The 19105-nt window shown below is 43.2% G+C and overlaps 1 protein-coding gene across 1 annotated transcript in view; it reads left to right on the top strand.

Moving 5' to 3' along the window:
• Positions 1–14458: 14458 nt before the first annotated feature.
• The window catches only part of SHTN1 (shootin 1), a 54017-nt gene continuing 49370 nt past the window's right edge, over positions 14459–19105 (top strand). Inside the window, exon 1 of the mRNA XM_005520774.3 lies at positions 14459–14553. Coding sequence (XP_005520831.1) covers positions 14496–14553 — 58 coding nt within the window. The 5' untranslated portion in view covers positions 14459–14495. The remainder of the gene's footprint in view (positions 14554–19105) is intronic.

Below are 19105 nucleotides of genomic sequence, written 5' to 3'. Positions count from 1 at the left end.
GAATGACAGGGGGTGAGCACTTGGAAAAAATGTGGTCATAAAAAAAAAAATCACAGGTTTTGTCTGAAGTGTCCATCTACAGGAAAAAGGTCCCTTTTAGTGCAGGACATTTTGAAGAGGTCTTTAGTAGGGTCTTAACCATTGGCTTTGGGAGGCTCTGATCTCTAGATGTTGCTGCAGGATACAGCAACTAGGAGCTTCTGCACCTAATAAATCTTAATATTCTCCTTAAAAACCATTGGGATCTTTGCAATATACACCAAATTTCCTACCAAAAGAACAAACTTTAAGCTATGTTTCAAAACCCAATCCTCCACAAGTACTCCCCTTACCTGTTTTCAATGCCTGTTTTATCTTTCCATTCAGTTTTCACCTGAATGCATTTTGTTTAACCTAATAAAAGGAAGTTTCAATAAATGGCCCTGTTTCATCCATTGCTATGGTATCCATCAGGGAGATCAATAAATGAAGCAAATCTTAGCTGAAATAAGGAGGCCAAGGAAAAAAAGTAGGTGAGTCTTGCAGTTTCATTCACTCAGATAATGGTAGTCTGCAGTAATGTATGCAAGACCAACAGTATCAACTTGTAACCCATTATGAAACAAGGTGTTAGCTTTGCTGCACGGTCTTGCTTTCATTTTTTAAGATTTCCCAGTGGCTTTTAGTACTTTACATCTTCATTAAGGATTTTAAAAGCACAGATCCTTGCTTACATTTGAAATACTTTCCTGGTGCTGCGATGAAACACAGCCACTTGCTAATGGATTTCTGAATGCCATTTTCATTATAATATTTTTATAAGACCCCTCTCTTCCTCTATTATTACATTTGCTTTTGTAAAATGGTTGATACTGCTCATCATGTACTTTAGGTCCTTAAAATATTGTTCCTGTTTACCATCATGGAAGATAGTTGTTATTTTATTCATATAAGAATAAAGCCATATGCCAGCTTGTATTTGGCAGCTAAGTGAGTTTATGCAAAACTTACATTCATCCCCAGGATGGGTTAGGCCATCCTTCAGTATGAATTATGAATATGAAGTTAACTTTAAACTATATTCATGTAATATTGGCTGAGGCATTAGTCAATGCAGTCTTCATATTTATAAATGTCCAAGGTTCCATAATTCCATAATTCCTTAACAGTAAACTCAGCTGCATGGGAGAAATGGGATTTAGGGCAGCTGAAGTATTGAGAACTTCAGTGTGGTTTGTCTATGAGCAAAGGCAGGATGGAGCACTGCAGTGTCCCTGCCCACCTAGAGATGCCCACTAACAGCTGGCTCCTGATCTGAGGAGCTCTGAGTTGCTAAGACACAGTGTCTTAGTTAAGGCATTTTTGGGTCATTCCCTGTCCCCAGGTAGAAAGATCTCCCATTCAGATCATCCCTGCAGATCTACAGACATAAAAATGCCCTTTATTTAATCAATCAGACCACAAACCTGACTCCAAGACTCCACCAGCCCAGAAGCCTCTCCTGGGGCTGCTTTGCTCCAGCCTTTTTAGGCAGCTCAGGTGCTGAGAGCCCAAACCTCCCTGATCCACACAATGGCTGGGAGCTGTGAACAGCTCCTCTGCTACTGCTGGCCGTGTTTGACTTCTTGGTGGCTCCTCCAAGGTGTCCACTAACCACTTGAAAGCACAGTGTTAGGTTCTCTCCTGACCTACTTCAAAACCAAGAGAGAAGGCAATCGAACTGGTTGTAACACCAGTATTTCAACAGCAGGCTGTCACTGTCCTTTACTACACTCACGTCTCTTGATTTACTTTCATGGGAGGTAAGACCTGACTTTTGTTCCTTGGATATGGTTCTCCAAGTTTATGTCAATAGAGATGCACTTGTACTTAAAGTAAGAATAATCTAAAATGAGTGTGGTTCCTGGCTGCCGAGGACGCTGAGCAGCCCTATGAAGAATGACTGCCGTGTATATCAGTAATGTTAAGACACAGAGGTTTATTACAGAGCTTTTGCAATGTTTTTTAACACGTGTTTTTCTGCCCCAGTATGTCAACAAGCTGACTTAGAGGCTCAGGATTTGCTCCAATGGGTAGAAGTCAAGGAAAGAAAAGCATTTCTTGAGATTGATGAGTGTTATATTCTGCCTTAATGCATCTTTTAGCTGACCTGTCAGAAATATTTCAGACTTATACATCCTGAAAATCTTTCAGTTCATCTGTGATATTTGTGCTGATAGCTTTTTTCTCTTGCACCATTGATAACAATGCTTTATAGAATTCCTGCATAGTTAAAAGCAGAAGCTAACCCTTATGAGGGTGATGAATCCCACATGTTGAATGTGCCAAAGCAAGGACAAAAGAGTCATGAGCTCAAGGTCTGCTGACAGGCAAAAGGAAATGGAAAAAACAGCAACAGAGGCAGAGTAGTGACAGCACTGGTGTTGCTTCCTTTATACCAGTCTCTGCATTATATTTTGAAGCTGACTATTTTTTAGGGGGGGATTAGGGTGGAGAGGTTTAGCTGGTATAGTGTTTGCAAGAGTTTTTTACAGCAGTTAGGATGATGAGCACAGGGTTCAGCTGGAGCTGGTCAGGTGCCATAGCAGTGCAAACAGACTGAACACAACCCTGAGCAATTCCAGGTATGTAATTCCATAGCTCCAAAGAGTGGTGGTGGGCTTTATCAACAGAGGGAAACTGGAACTTGAAGGGACCTGGAAAATACTTGATCAGTGCAATGTTTTCCATTGGCTGAGCAGCTGAAAGAATTGAAAAGGGCAGAAAGGCAGGGGGAGACAAAGTACACAACAGAAGGTTGATTTCCTATGCTAAATACTGCCTGCCTCATTGAACCCTCATTCCTACTGGGATTTGACCTAGTCTTTTGTTTGTTTGATATTTCCCCTGATACTCCCTTTCTCATACTCTTCTGTCCAACTTGCATTACTTGACCATTTGCACATGACCTGAACTTGCTGCAGCTCCATTGAGGCAGTTGGCTGCCTCCCACACATCAGAGAACTGGAAAGCAATTGGTATTTTGAAGATATTTCCTCCTGAGCTCCTGATGGGAGGATGATTTTCTGTCTGTGACAAAATCCACTTGGTTCTTAACCTGGAACTCAAGGCTAAGACATTTCAAAAGATACTAAGAGGCCAAAGACAAAGACAGTAGAGCATTAGAAAGGAATAGAGTTAGAAATTTATATTTACTGGAAGTGTGGCTGACTTTCAGTAGCTCAGGATACACAGGAATGTGTTCTGGTGAAACTGCATAAGAGAGGAAATTGAAATTCAAATTGTTCATCTTTAGGTTGCCAATTCAGACTGGGTCGAGATTTATTTGTTGATAAAATAAATCTAGCCTCTAGAAAGAGACAGAAAGATATTAGCATCTGTCAGCACTTGTAAATTGTATGAATGACTTGGGACAATTTAGAGTGTTTTTTGACTGCAGTCTGTTGTTCTTCAGCAATAAGAAGGGAGACTAAATCACCACTGGTGCTTGCCAAGCACTTTATCAGATCTGGATGGGCCTGAGACTCATTACTGACTCTGATGCTTGCACCAGAGCCAGGACTGGAGATCTCATAGACCTCCAGTGCCAGCTCTCCCCAGATGGGCAGAAATTCTCACTTCTGCAAGCTGCCTTCATTTTCACACCCTTTCTACCAATGGTTTTGGTCAGAGGCTCACCCTTACTTCCATAAATTAGAGCTGGTTCCTTTATAGAAGTAAAATAGTTATTCATAAATGATAAGGCAGAACAGGCTGTTCAGACAAGCTTGGCAAGCTGGACTGTCTCCCACGCAAAACACAATTGTCTGTGTTTTTCACTAACCACACCAGAATGCCTTCCTTACCAGATTAATAAGCACATGCTAGTTAAACAGACCTGAGGCACCGTAGGAAGCAAAAATGTAAAAGCGTTTTTTTGCCAAGCATTTGTTCCAAAGAAATCTGCTGTTCAATACAGGCTGTCTGGGTTTGGCTATCCTGATGCCTCTGGAGTGGCTTGCAGGCCTGTGGATGTGTTTGGTGGAAGGGAGGGTGGTTTCCCCAAATGCTGCTTTGGCTGTAGGTCAGTTCATTTAGGGCAAGGACCCGGAGCCAGGGTGGGAAGTGTGCTGATGTGACATTTTTGCAACAAAGCCATTCTATACCTATTTCAGCAGCTAGTCTGGACACATCTTGGAGCTGGTGGTGTTGCATAAACTGTGGGGATGAATCTCTTGTCTCACGTGCACAGTGCCATAGCCACGGGAGACTTGATTTCAATTAACAGCAGGGAGTGAAATGCCTGTGTATCTTCCCCTCTCTGGAGGTGATGCAGCTGCTTGGGCTTGTGGCTGTAATCCTGTCCTGAGACAGGAATGCATGTTACAGCAGCCTGGCCTAATAGAGGGGTTAGTGCCCCCTTCACAGCATTCCCTTTTCCCTTCCTTCATCCTGCACCTGCAGCTGTAAATTCCTGCTCCAGCGAAGAATTGTCAAGATTAGAACCTTTGTTTAGGGCACACATGCCCAAATCTTTTCTTTGGAAAGTGGAGCACCTGACAGGTCATCTTCAAAAGGGTAGTTGTTTGGGGTTTGTCTTGTAACATCACCTAGAGGTATTTCCTAATTTACAGCATATCAAAACCTAGGGAGGGGATGGACAGGAGGCAGGTAAGGACAGTCTTCAGCTCCCCCCCAACACGAGTGATCATTTAGGATGAATTTTCCAGAGCCCACCTCTGGGTTACTCTGACTCAGGCAGTGCAGAGGCTGTGCTCTCCAGGATGCCCCTGCCCCATCTCTCCCGGTGTTCTGCCTTGGCAAAACCAAACTGTGTGGTAAGAAGTCTCCTGGCCACCACAGGGATCCCTGGCTGGGATTTTAGAGCTGCCACAAGGTGGTGAGGTGCTACAGCTTCCCAACCAAGCAGCAATAATTTGTTTTGGTTTAGGTTTGGTTGTTTTTTACCTTAAGGAACCAAAAATTAGTGTCAGTGTAACCACTGAAACAAACCCAGAATTTAGTTTTACTCAGAAACTTACCACTGAATGCTTTAGTACACATAATTATATTTTGAGCAATTCTATAAACAAAAGTAAACCTTATAAATACATGTATGTGATACAGCTTTACAGTTAGTCTAAAAACTTTCACAGTAGGTACAGAAGTGTTTTGATTCTCATGCATGTATACAAATAAAAGGTCTGACTCCTTGCAGGGAATGTCCAAAAATTAGTTAATTGCAGGTTTGGGGTTTTTAAAATTCTTCTATGGCTCTCTAATTGAGGACAGCCTTCCCTAAAGACAAGTTCACATATACCACCTATCAGCCCAATTTTTTCCTGTGCCTGAAGCCTTTGGCATTACATACAAGATGATCCACTGAATGGTTTAAAAACTGTTTCTTGTCAGTTTTCAGTGGCACTTAGCATCAGCACATCCCATTGGCATCAACACCTTGGGATTCAGGCCTTAAATGAAAATAATAAAGAAAAAAACACCGTCTCTTCAGTTTCCTTATTTGAAGTGTAAAATTTTTATGAACAAAGCAAACCTATTCTGTGTGAACTCCTCCATGGTACTTTGGCTCAGGAATGCAAAAGCAGGATTATTATTTTATTTTTTTAAGTATCTCGGCTGGATTTCTGCACACCTCCTATAAGTGGCTTTTACTGCAGAACAGTCTGATCTCTTCTCTGGCACCTTTTCTCTAAAGCTTCATCAGGTGCTGCTATTCACAGCCTGGGCTGATTCAGAACTTTGCCTGTGGAGGTGTGGGAGTGGCAGGAGAGGTGTCTTCCCAGGAATGTTGGGAACTGCAGCCATCCTGGTGGGCTGTGTCACACCAGCACCCAGTGACACACACAGGGCCTGGTGGTTGGACATGTGCTCCCCAGGCTGTGCTGAAACACGGGCTCAGAAATACTGATTGGGTCACATTCTGCATATGCATTTTCTCTCTAAGATAGCCTGGTAAGATTTTCATCTTATCAGGAGATGCTTGGTAGAGCCAATGCAAATGACATACTCATCTTCCTGCAGGAACAGAAGGAAAAAATAACAGAATAAAGGATTGGGTGTTTACTTTGGCTTCTAGTGCAAAGTGTAAGTGGCTACCATAGCAATGTGAAGCAGATTTTAATATTTCTTGTAGTGCAGCAGATAATCAACAATGGCAAACATTGCTGCTTCACATGTAAGGCAGCGTGGGGAGCTGATGGATGTAGGAGTTGGAGATATCTGAGGCGATGACAGTGGAGAAGCCTGATGTAAACATCCAGCGAACTGCTCTAAATCACTTGAGCCATACTTGGGTAAGAGCTTCTCAGTCCCTGCAGAACAGGGATGTGGCTCAGAGGCCAGAGCTGCAAGTCTGAATGAGGGAGTGAAGTCAAAAATACCCAGCACAAATCAGATCACAAGCCTCTCATTCAGGGTTCCTCGGCTGAATGCGAGTGGCAGGGAACAACACAAGATGGCTCTGCTGAAGGCTGCAGTGGCACTGCCACATTATTCACACGAGCTGCTTGCAGAATTTTTTGTCTCCTTTCCACCTTTTATCCTTGGGAATAGTGCTCTTAATGAATCTTTTCTTTTATAAATGTTCATCATTATCTAAATTGCTTTTTGTCTTTCAGTTATCACTGCCTCTCCTTGTAGGCGGTGTTCATAGGAACTTCTTCCAGGGGGAGAAAATGATGAGTAACCCTTTGTCTGCCTTTCCATCTTCTCTTGATTTTAATAAGACATGAAAGGCAAAAACCTGAGACGTCTGTTGTTTCTTTCAGCCATTTCCACAGAGACATTAGATAGCATTTCAAGCACTCAACTGACAAAACAACTCACCTTGTGAGAACACTCTGATTTATTAGATTGTTTTAGTGCACTAGTTTTGTACAATGTAGGAAACAACTTCATTCTCTGAGACTTCCTCCATTTTTTTGCATAAAAGTAGTATTTTCGTATAATTTTAGGGCGCTTTATTATACTTATTATATATTTATTGCATGTTTATTATGGATGAGTAATGATATGCTTGATATTTGGAATGTGAAGGAGGTCAGTTAAAAGTAATGCAATTAAGCCACCACATAACTGACTGATCAGACCCAGAGATGTGGCTAATGCCTGATTTGTCATCATCTATTTTAATTAAAAAACCTTAATGTAGAAAAATAACACAAATCAAAAGCACTGGCAGGGTGAGAATATCATATATACTACTTCTGGTGAAATAGCACATACTCTCATTCAAGGAATTTGTTTTGTTAAAATGGGGTGAACTGAGAATAATTTTAAACTCAAGATGGTAACTGGGAGCCAGCATGACAAGCAGGATTTTTACCCTCAGTGTCACTCTTAGGAGGTATTGTATGACCTTTGATAGAGAAGACACACTGGAGTGTCCTGTTGACCAAAAAGCTCTGTGGGAGAAATCCCTTGTGGGTACACTGTATTCCATTTTCACTGCCTGTGATTCTTGATTTCAAACTCTGGTGGGAACTTGCAGCTTTTTGAAAGGCCATTCAATGCTGAGAAGCCACAGGGCAAACCCCAGCTCCAGCTGACCCATGGCTCGGTCTCACACAAATGAGTTGTCCTGCGTGGGCTCCAAGAGCAGGGAGTTCTCTTAAATTTTAACATTTTGGACCAAGTTTAGTACCAGTAAAACTCCACTGAGAGCAGTTTTTTATCCTTCCTGAGCAGCCCTTTATAAGCTCCTCAGACTTTCTAGTTCAAGATTCATTACACAATTTCTTGATCTCTGTTTATAGCACAGTCAGGAGCAGCGCTTATGTGAGCTGTAGGAGCTGGCCTGTGGCACTGCAAATCAGCAAAAGCAAGTGCTGCAAAGGATGTATTTCTCTGCTACCTGATGATGTACAGTTGGGCAAGTGGCAGAAAGTTTGTGTGATATTTTTATGGAAATAAATTTACTTACTCCTTGGTCCCTTTACTTCTGCATCGTTGAAGGGCTTCCAGAAATGCTGGTTAAGCTGGTGAGAATCCTTATGCCAACTGTGAGGTTTGTCCCTAAATTCTTACAAAGAACCCAATTTTCTGCTGACGTGAACTGATAGAGTTCCACAGCACACAATAACACCATGGCAATTTTTATCAGCAAAATACCTGGCATAATTATCTTAGTGTAGTAAGCGTGGTCAAGTGGTGTAATGTAATCCAACACCAGCTAAAGAATGCATGTGACAGCTTTGTTTTGCAAGAAGGGGGTAGAAAGGCTTGTTGGAAGGAGAGCCCAAATGCCTTTTAATTCAGGGAACTAGCATCTGACCCTAATTATGTGGAAAAATTGAGGTAGTGCAAGCACCAGAAAAGGGACAAGTCTGCAACAGGAACAAAAGCATCAACTGCTGTTGAGCTGTATGCAAAGTTCAACTGAGAGGGAGAGAGAGACAGACAAAGTGGCTCCAGTTGCACATAAGTACTAGATGGAAAGTGTGTTGAGGAAGCAGGGCAATGGGTTATTTTTCATAAGCTGCAAAATTGCTTAATAAAAGTGAATTGACTTGCCCTTTCTGTAGAAATTAATTATGACGGCAACTTTGCAGAGCAGCATAATAAAGATGTAGGCAAAATACCAGTGGCATTGAATTCAAAAGCTATGCATAATGAATGGTCTATTAGGATGCTTATGATCAGTACCAAAAGACCTTGACTGTTGTATAATAATGTATTTAAGTTCCTAACTAACTGATTTTATTATTTACTTCGACACGATGTTAGTTGTTTATCAAAGAACAAGATGCGAAATAGCACTGCAGGATCCAGGAGTAACTTACCAAGGAGTAAGTTTTTGTGTTCAGTGACACTTCATCAGCTTGCAATGTGCTGTTTCCCGAAGATTTCTCCCATCATAAACAACTGTCCACACCAAAATCAGATCATGTCCATGTTTCACCATGAAATTAGGAGCACAGACATATTTGATCCTATATTGGCTAAAGTGTTTTTTTGTTGTTGTTGTTTCTCTTTTTTTAATAGATCATCCCTTCCCCCTAGGAAAAAAAAATAAAAAAAATAGAAGACTTTTTTTGCTATTGTAATTTACCATCACATAACACCTAGTTGTTTAAAGATTCCTATGCAACCTCTCTTCTCTTTTTGCTCTGGTAGGCCAGTTATCCAAATTGCTGCAGAACAAAACAAAGAACTCCAGAGGAGCCACATAAAAGCCATGGCAACAACAGCCTCCCCACTGATACCAATGAAACAGGGTCCCCACTTCAGGAAAGGGGTCTGGAAAGTGACTCAATTTCTAACTCTCCAAAAGCATGGTATTTGTCTGACAGGCTGGAAGCATGGGAGATCTCACTAGTGAGTTATTTGTTATCTCTAAATATCTGTCCTTGCAGGTGTTGGCAGATGTTCACACCTCAGTGGGGGAAACCCACCACCTGACTGTGCTTGAAGATAGAGGAGGCACCCATTTCAATCAAATTATATGAGGTGAGCATCCATAAAGTACGATGAACTGCTAGGAAGGGCGAGTAGATTTAATTTGCCTAGTCATATTTTACAGTTGTAAATTTAATATTCAGAATTGTCAATTATGGTACAATTAGAGCATTTAAAAATGACATGATAAATACTTCATCTTCCTCTGATTTATCCCCAAATCAATTTGTGCCTTTTTGCTGTGCAGGGAGACAGACATGCTTGCCATTCTAGATGGAGATGATGAGCAAAGATCATGCTAGTATCTCTAATCAAATGGTTAAAATAGTTTTTCAAATGAATCTGTATTATCTGAGTTTTTATATCTTTAATCATACTTATACTCCAGTTTGAATGTGTGCTGATTAGTTAGTTTCCATCCTAGGGAGACAAGAAGTGCTTATATTTACTCTGATACATTATGCTGGTCATTATTCAGCACTGATTGGTTTGATGGAAAAATATACATTACCTCAGCAAGACAAGCTGCTTAGTCTTATTGTGTTAATTAGATGCTCAAATAGCTATTGCCATTTTTTTTTCAGTTTATTGATAGTTGTTTATCTGTGCAGTGATTATGGAGTTTATTTTATCTTGTCCCCCCACTCCTCATAAAATCTGTCTCTTCTGAAAGTAGTAAACATATGGCTGTAGCCGTGCCCTGAGGGTTTGCTCAGCCTGCAGTCACAGCTCTTTCCACCAGGTAGCTCTCCTCAACAGGAGGGTGATGAATCCTCACCCTCAACTGGAGTCAATTCAGGCTTTGCAGGGACTGGGACTGCACTGCTTCCGAAGGGAACACCTTTCTCTCCCAGCCAGAGGGGTCCACTGCTCCCTTCCTTGCTCTTTGTTATTGGAGATGTTGGGGGTTTGCTTAGGTGGGAGAGGTAAGGCTGCCTTGCTATCCATTAAAAGGTCCAAGTAAATTTTATCCCAAGATGAGGAATGGGAATATGCATATTTTAGATAGATAGACAGATAGATAGATAGACAGATAGATAGATAAAAACCACATTGAATTCCTAACTGTCGTACCTATTTGACAGGGCACCAAAATTTTACTTCTGTATGCCCAGTTATGAGTGCTGTTATGCTAAATTTATGAAAAAGAAATTAATTTATGAAAAAAAATCTAAGTATTTATAGATAGAGGTCACATTTTACTGTCTCTTAGATGGTCCCAGGAAAAAAATTTTTATACACATGATAATTGTTTTAAATTTTATTATCCAAAATTTCAAAATTCTAAATTCAAAAATTCTATTATGCTATGAATTTCTAAGTCTTCACTCTAGATCCTATGAATTTAGGAGTTATGTGACTAATCACTGCAACCTGCCCCAGTTTGTCTTTCTGTGATATTTTCAGCTTGTCAAGTCCATCATTTGACTGCTCATCAAAGTCCCATCCAAGAGATGAACCATGAAAAAAGTTGAAAAAACAATATGCAAGCAGGTACAACAGCCTGAGTTACACACACATGTTGGGAACTGATCATTTGCATCAGGTTTAAGCATTAATCAGAATAACAGATGTCCAGCATCTCACTAAGATCTATCCCAAAGTAAGACAAAGTTGGAACTTCCAGTATTTTTTTTCTTTCTGTAATTATCCTGCTTTATATGATTGATGGCTACTGTGTAATTGAGAATACCAGGATGATTCTCATCCATTGCAGCTATGAGTTGGTGGAATCTAGAAGTATAATGAATCCATCTGAATTTTGGTCTCCCAAAGGACATAGATTATTAGTAATAGAGTTAACTCTAATAATAACTCTAGTAATAGAGTTAACTTTTCAGCTATCTCCTAACTTAGAAATATATTAGCAACAATGGATATTATTATTATTATTATTACTACTACTATTACTATTACTATTACTATTACTATTACTATTACTATTACTATTACTATTATTACTATAATAATAATAAATAGTACTATTGCAGTGACAGCCACCCTATTCTTGCAACCAGCATGGTCTGTAACGAGGAGATCCTTGTTCTAAATGCTGACTTTTTAAGGTATTGTAACTGGATGTAAATGTAAGTGAATAAAAACTAAAGAAAAATTACAAAGCCCTAATACAGAAATTATGGAAGTGAATTATTTTGATGTGGACATATTACATTGAGTAAATAAATAAAATAATGGAAGAATTGACTTGCTGTCTTTGCAGATATCAAAGGGATTTTATGTCCTGTTCTGGCTGCACACAACAGACAGAACATTGTTGGAGGATGAAAATGTCTGGTGCCTTGGCACCGTGCAGGGATAAGCAACCCTACAATGACTCTTTTGCAAATCCTGCTATTACACTGCATAAAGGAAATTGGTTTGGAAGTGAAAGTGAATGATATCGGCACTGGGAAGAGAGACTTGGAATGAGACCTGTGGCTGAAGGGAAGCCAACAAGGCAGCCCAAGAAAGGACACTAAAAAGTAAAACACTGGCAAAACTGCTCTGCCTTAGAGTGGGGGCTATTCAAAACCAAGGTCATCCCAGAACTCCAAGGACCTAAATAGGACCTCTGTGTTCCTTCAAATGGAGGCATTTCTTGATATGTGGCTTTGTCTGTAGCTTTTATGTTCAGCTTCTGGTTACAGACACAGATTCTGCTTGACTCTTTTCCACTAGGCTGAAAAGTCCTCAAGTATTGAAATTGCCATAACCAAATAATTTTTCTTCCTTTTTGCTCAATAAGGGTTTGAGGTCTTTCATTGCAAAGCACTCTCCTCAAACCTTAGGTCATCTTTTTTCTTTCGTGTTTTCTCTGTAAATTTTTTGTACCATTTTTTGAAGAACTGGATACAGAAAATTTATTTTGGTTTTGTCAGTGTTACAGAAGAAACCTGTTACCCTGCTGTCAGCATACCCTTATTCTTTTGCTGCAGTACCTTACTGACAGCACTTGCATAGTAACTTGCACTTTGCCTCCTACTTCCTCTACAGAGCCTTCGTTTTCCAAGGCCATTTCCCATTCTTTTCATATGACTAGGAGCATGAATTCATAACTTTGCATTTGGTACAGTTAAAGGTGTTTTGTGCTGACTAGTCCAAAATAAGCTGCCTCCTTTGCTTTACCTGGGGCATACCACGCTTCTGAGACATCAGCCCAGCTCACATGGCTCTTATGGCTTCTTTCCAGGGTGCTACACGTGTCATTAACTACCTGAAGGTCAGAAAATGCTGTAAAGAACCAATACAGAGTCTCCTTGTGTTTTAAAGGTTTACTAGGTGAAAATAGGAAAACTAGAGGATACTGTATGGGAGGAAGGAAGGCAGGAGGACTGAGCAACTGTTTGTAGAAAAGAAGGGTCTCTCTCCTTTCACTCCCTGGTGTTTCTAACTAATGTTGCCTCATCTGTGTGTTCTGACCTGCCTGCCACAGGGACTGATGGGTGTTTGCCAAAGAAGGAGGGAGGGAGGCTTATGAACTGTACTTTGCCCATGCCAGTCTGGAGATAGCTGCTGCTCAGCTGACTGCTGCTGGAGCTCAGCAAAATGTATAAACAGAAACAAACTCTGCACAGCACTTACCGTCAGCCTTGGGGTAAACTGGGTAAGGTAACCATTTTAATACAGGGATTATCACTGGATCCCCTCCTTTTTCAGAAAGGAGTCATCAGAGAATAGCAGAGAGAAGTGTGTTCTTCTGAGCTGAACACAGCAGGTCTCTGTGCAAGCCCTCTGCCCTAATGTTGTTCCAAAGTTTCCTTTAAGTGCTGGACACTGGCATGCAGTTGTTTCCCTTGGATCCTCACAAGCACTAAGGCAACCTTCCAGGATTTTTTAAAAACCTTTTAGCTTTCTTCGTACCACAGCACTCAAACAGCAGTTTTACGTCCCCACCACTCCTCTGGGCAAGGGATGCTCAGTGGAAAGCTGTGCTATGCAAGCTGTGCAAAAGGGTGTATTAAGAATGCAGCAGAACACCAGCAGCTGTGTGGGGAGCAGAGCAGGAGGGCTTAATCCCAGCTCATGTGGGTCTGACACTGTGGGAAACCCTCTCCAGGGTCTGCAGAGGGACCTGGACAGGCTGATTGATGGAGCAAGACCGACAGCATGAGGTTCAACCAGGCCAAGTGCAGACTAGTGTACTTTGGTTACACCAACTCCTGCAGCAGAGCACGCTGGGGAAGAGTGGCTGGAAAGCGGCCCAGTGGAAATGGACCTGGGGGTGCTGGTCAACAGCCAAGAAGGCATCCTGGTCTGTATCAGGAATAGCGTGGCAGCAGGACCAGGGACTTCCCCTGTACTCGGCTCTAGTGAGACCACACCTTGTAAGTGTTGTGTCCAGTTCTGGGCCCCTCAAATCGGGAAGGACACTGAGGTGCTGGAGTAAGTCCAGGAAAGGCCAACAAAGCTGGTGGAGGGTCTGGAGTACGTGTCCTGTGAAGAGAAGTTGTGGGAGCTGGAGGTGTTCAGCCTGGAAGATGCTCCAGGGAGAGCTTGTCACTCTACAAGTCCCTGGAAAGAGGTTGGAGCCAGATGGGGTCAGGTTCTACTCCCAGAAAACCAGCGACAGGACAAGGGGGCACAGTCTTAAGGCACGGGAGGTTTAGGTTGGACATTAGGAAGAATTTTTTCACGGAAAGGGTCGTTAGACCCTGGAATGGGCTGCCCAGGGATGTGGTGGAGTCACCATCCCTGGAGGTGTTCAAGGGAAGTCTGAACGCGGCACTTGATGCCTTGGTGCGGTTGGCATGGATGCGTTCGACCACAGGTTGGGCTCGATGACCTCAGAAGTCTATTGCAGCCGAACTGATCTGCGACTCCGTGGGCAGCCAGGCCGGCCGGGCGCGGGCCGGGTGCGGCCGGGACCCCCGGCTCCGAGGGCATCCCGGCCGGCGGAGCTGCCCGCGGGCCGGGCGGCCGTGCCCGCACCCGCACATGCTCACTGGGGCGCCGGGGGAGGCGGGGCATGTGCGGGGGGGAGCGGGCCGGCCCCCCCGCCGCGCCCGCCGCGCCCCGGGGCTGCGGCCGCCGCCGCCCGCCCGCTGCCAGGTGAAGCCGCGCTCGCTGGGGCGGAGCGCAGCGGGGCAGCCGCCGGCCCGTGGCGGCGGCGGCGGGGCAGGATGAACAGCTCCGACGAGGAGAAGCAGCTGGAGCTCCTCGCCAGCCTGAAGGACCAAGGTAGGGGCGGGCGGCGCCGCCTCCGGCGCTGGAGAAAGCGGCTCCCCCCGCTCCGCCGCGGGCCCGGGCTCGGCCGGCGGGAGCGGCAGCCGCGGGGCGAGGGCTCCGCGCCCGGCGGGGGGACGGGGCGCGGCGGGGCGGGCGCGGCCTGGGCGTCCCCCGGCCTCGCTCCCAGGCCCCTCGCTCTGCCCGTGCAGAGGGAAATAATAAAAGCCTTAATGAAATAAAGCAGGGGAGTGGAACGTGTTGGCTCTTCCCCGTGTGGGCGCCCCCGCGGCTGCCTCGCCGCCCCGCAGGTGCCCGCTCTGGCTGAAGATGGGCTGGACTGGAAGGTCTCAGAGGGCTTTTCCAGCCCAGCTGACGAGTGGCTCTGCGAGCGCGGCCGTCGCGGGGGCCGATGGCGGAGGCGGGAGGCGGCGGTGCCTCAGCACATGGCCGGGGGTGCCTCGGCCCCGCTCCGTGCTGCCCTGGCGGGGAGCTGGCGCCTCAGAGCCCGCACGGCCGGACAGCTCCAGGCGTGCCAGTCTGCCCTCGCTGGCCCTCCGAGGAGCTGAGCCTCACGTGGAGCTGAGCCAGGCTGTGCCTAACCTGCCAGCGTGTCCCATCTCCCGCTCCGTGCTGCAGGGTCCTATCCTAACCCGACCCATCGAACGGCCAGCCCGGTCCCCACCAGCCAGCAGGCTTGCCGCTGATAGCTCAGGGCTCGTCCTGATGCACTATCGGTCTCTGTAGCACTTCAGTAGTTCCATCCTGGGCTGGTTTGGTGCCGTGTGTGAGTCACTTTAGGTGCTGTAGTAGAAAAGGCCAGAACTTCAGCGTGTTCAGTTTCATGAGGGCATGGTCTGACTCAGAAACTAGAACACTGTAATATTTAATCTTCTGCAAGAAGGCGCATGGAAGAGTTTGGGTGCTCATAAGCCATTTTTTAACTCCCCTGTAGTGTGTCTGTCCCTGAGCCAGGCTGATCCAGCGAAGTTGCAGCTTTAGTTAGTCAGGTAGGCACATTCAAACCTTGGAAGATGTGTTTGAATTGTGAACGTCTTCCTGCACACCAAGCGGTCGGTGTTGCCTCCTGTGCCACAGCTTCAGGTGCAGGAGGTGCGAAGGAACCACTCTGGAATTCACATCTGGTAATTCCCAGAGCTGAGCTCTCCTGGTCTCCTGCGAGCCAGGGAGGGGTAATTTGGAAAGGACCTATTGGACAAACTTGTGTAAAAGAGTGAAATTACAGGGGTGTGATCAGTGGCCGTTTTTCTGTCATTCATTTTGACCATAAATGCACTCCATCAGTTTTGGTGTATAGTAGAAGCTTTTCTTAAGCAAGTTTCATTTGGATATTAACAGACTATTTATGACCTGCTTTGTCATTTTTTTGGGTTTTTCCTGTATGCTCAGCTTTAGAAATTCATGATTACCATCAGCACAAGATAGACTCTGCCTTGGAAGGATTCATTAGGTGTAAAATGATAATCTTACAGCTGTATGTTTCGATAATCTGAGCCAAAAAAACAAGGCTCAGAATCTGGTTTTCTTGCTGACTGCTTCCCTCCAATACTGTTGCCTCCAAGAGTATATTTGTTGAAACGAAAATAATCAGTTGCAAAAAATGTGTTTGTGTTATTCTTTAGAGGAAACCAAGCCTGTTGAAGTTGTTTAGAGCGGAGTTTCAGTTCTGCTCTCTGAAAGTCTTCTCCTGCAGTGAGCTGGGTATCCTTTAATGTCTAAGGAAATTTTACAGGACCAGAGGAATTAGTTCAAGGGAAAGTTACTGTAACTTGAGGACTGGCTGTCCCAGATCCACCTGAGCTGCTGAAATAGAAGCTGTACTTGGCAGACCCAGTCCTGTATGGCTCTCTTCTTGGTGGCTGTTCATCCTTAAACACAGGAGTTTGTTGTTAGGCTAACATACTTCTGTGATTATGTGGCTGGTGAGAAAGTTGTTTTATGTAGGCAAAAAGTTAGTCAGTGGAAAAAAAATTAAAATACTTTTCTGTTTTACATCTAAAACTATGCAAAACATATGGTAGCACCCATAGTTGAATCAGTAGTTAAGTTGTGTTAACTGATGAGTCTGGTGCCTAGAGTGAAAACTCAACCAGTGAAAAGGTAATGAGATAAATTGTTCTAATAGTAAAATAAAATATATTGTTACTGTAGAAAAGTAAATTTGCTTACTCTTCATATACTGTAATTTGGAATAGATAGTGGCCCCTCCATTCTTATTGATAACAAAACAAGACTATTTTTGATACTATCAACTTCCCTCAAGTAGTTTTAGGATGGTCTGTTAAAGAGAGTCTCTTAATTTTCTTATTTATTGTTTCCAAATATAAATATCAGTATTATTTTGGAAATAAATGCAGTTGGTGGAAGGATTTTCTGGATCTGAATATTTGGGGTAATGGGTACACAGACTTGTCCTATGTTTATTTTGTTCAGACTGGTGTACGGCTTCAGGTTCTTGTAACATTTTGCTGTGTAGTCAGATTTCTGAAAAATGCAAATGGATTTGGAGAGGTTTCAGGAAACATTCATTCAGTAGCCATTGCCTTGGTTTCATTTTCAGGATGTGTTTTTCTAGTCTTGAGAGACTTGCCTGGCAGCAGGTAAATGAACTGTCTGAGCAGTGGTGCCATAGGTAGAGGGGAAGGCAGGCAGCAGCGTCTGTGGCTGGCTGCTGTCACATTTCAACTGCTGCTTATATTTCTCTTGAGCAAGGGCAGGAGATTGAACCTGAGGCAGGTGTTTTGTAGCTACCCACTCGATTCTCAGTGGCAGCTGTGAAGCTCTCTGGGGCTTGGGCAAATTTGCTTGGCTGTTTGGCAGAGATCTGAGCAGCAGCAAGGACACTGAAGCCGTCTGTGTGCGAGATACTCTTATCTTTCAGCCATGCTGAATTTTCCAAGTCCTGTGTGTTAGACTCAGATACCTGATACTGATCATTCTTCAGCTTGCTCCATTACCAGGTTTAAGGTGAGCATCATGGAGAAACAAGATCTCTGTATTGATGATATTTGGGACTTTAAAGTGTTGTTTGAGTTTTAATCCTCAAATAGTTTTCTGAAATGTCATGGTTTAATAAAGCAGTTTCACCATAAATATTGCTATCACCTGACTGTACTTTAAGTGATGTATCCAGTGATGCACACTTCTATTCAGCTGACCCTTATATTCTTGTGGGTAAGACTTTAAAAAAAAAAAAAAAGCACTTTGTCAAAACTTTGTGTTGTTAGTGGTTGGTTGTAGAACCTGAGGAATGGTAGCAAGCATGACTATCAGCTGAATCATAACAGTAGCTGATTACCTGCCTGGAAGATTGCCTTGTTTGTCTTTAGTTTTATTGGCACTGCTGGTACCTTGCCCTTAAAGACAGAGTCATCTTCTGCAATAGTCCCTTTTTTGTTCAGTTGGAAAAAGGAGTCAGTGATCAAAGTGTCTGGAATTATAAGCTGGGTAAAATTACACTTCAGCACTGCCACTGTCACAGCCACATTTCTGGTCACTTTGGTAAATTACAGTGGTTAACAACTGCTGTTAACCACACATATATTAAAGGTATTAATATTGCCTGGATTTTTTTCCTCATTTTCGAAAGGTCTAACTTCGCTCTGAGTTTGTTGGCTGGATTTGATGAAGTGTGATATTTCCAGTCTCTAGTCCCAAGCACTATGACGCTGTATACTTTTTTTTAAATTATGATCTATTTGATCTCTTAAAACTTTTTTCTTTTAATGTCAGCGCCTTTGAGTAAGGGAACATCATACATGTATCTTCTGAGGAGCAGAATATACTGCCAATCTGACAGCAAAATCTCAGAGCAGTACCTTTTAAATGTAAGCTATTGACAAGCTCCTAATGTGGTCTGACAAATTTATTTTACTTTGTGGCAGATGGGTAATTTTTATGGGCAGAGGAATTTCTTAGGGCACCTTGTTGGCTGCTGTCTTCCCCTCTATAGTCACCTATAATTTATTTTTTAATTTATAGTTGTCTATTATTTATTTTTCCCCATGTTCCTTTGTGGATATCTTCATACACAGCAGCCATTATTCCCCAGCAGAACCCATCCTGCTTGAGCGTATTAAGAGTTCAGATGTTTCTCCCAGTACAATTTCTTGTGTTGAACCCTATCTTTTATTTTTTTTTCAGAAACTTTTGAAGGCAAATCTTTTGGTGTGAACTTAGTGGTTGGTCTTTATCAGGCAGTGGTGTGTTTAGTTTTCCTGGCCTGTTTTTTCAAGGAAGCTGTAAGACTGCAAGATGTAAATTTGGGGTTTAATTAAATTTACTTGTACACACTTTCACAGATCTGAGTAAAATCAAGGCATATGGGAACATAGATGCAGGAGGTGACTTACAGTATTTGTACCTTATCTTTGTATACTTACACAGGTGATTTTTATTTGTTTATTTTTTTAACAACTGTTAGGTAATTGAGCCGTGTAGGTTTCAGCTAATGCAACTGATATCTGACCAAAAGCTTGGTTTGCCCAAGTAAACTTTAGGTCTGCTAATAGGTTTGTGTATTGTGAGTCAAGATTTGGAGTCATTG

Source organism: Pseudopodoces humilis, chromosome 9, assembly GCF_049639895.1.
Source record: "Pseudopodoces humilis isolate 2021_Gansu_Grassland_sample_001 chromosome 9, ASM4963989v1, whole genome shotgun sequence".
Lineage (NCBI taxonomy): Eukaryota > Metazoa > Chordata > Aves > Passeriformes > Paridae > Pseudopodoces > Pseudopodoces humilis.
The sequence above is the reverse complement of the archived record's forward strand: the minus strand, read 5'-3'. Positions and strand labels throughout refer to the sequence as shown.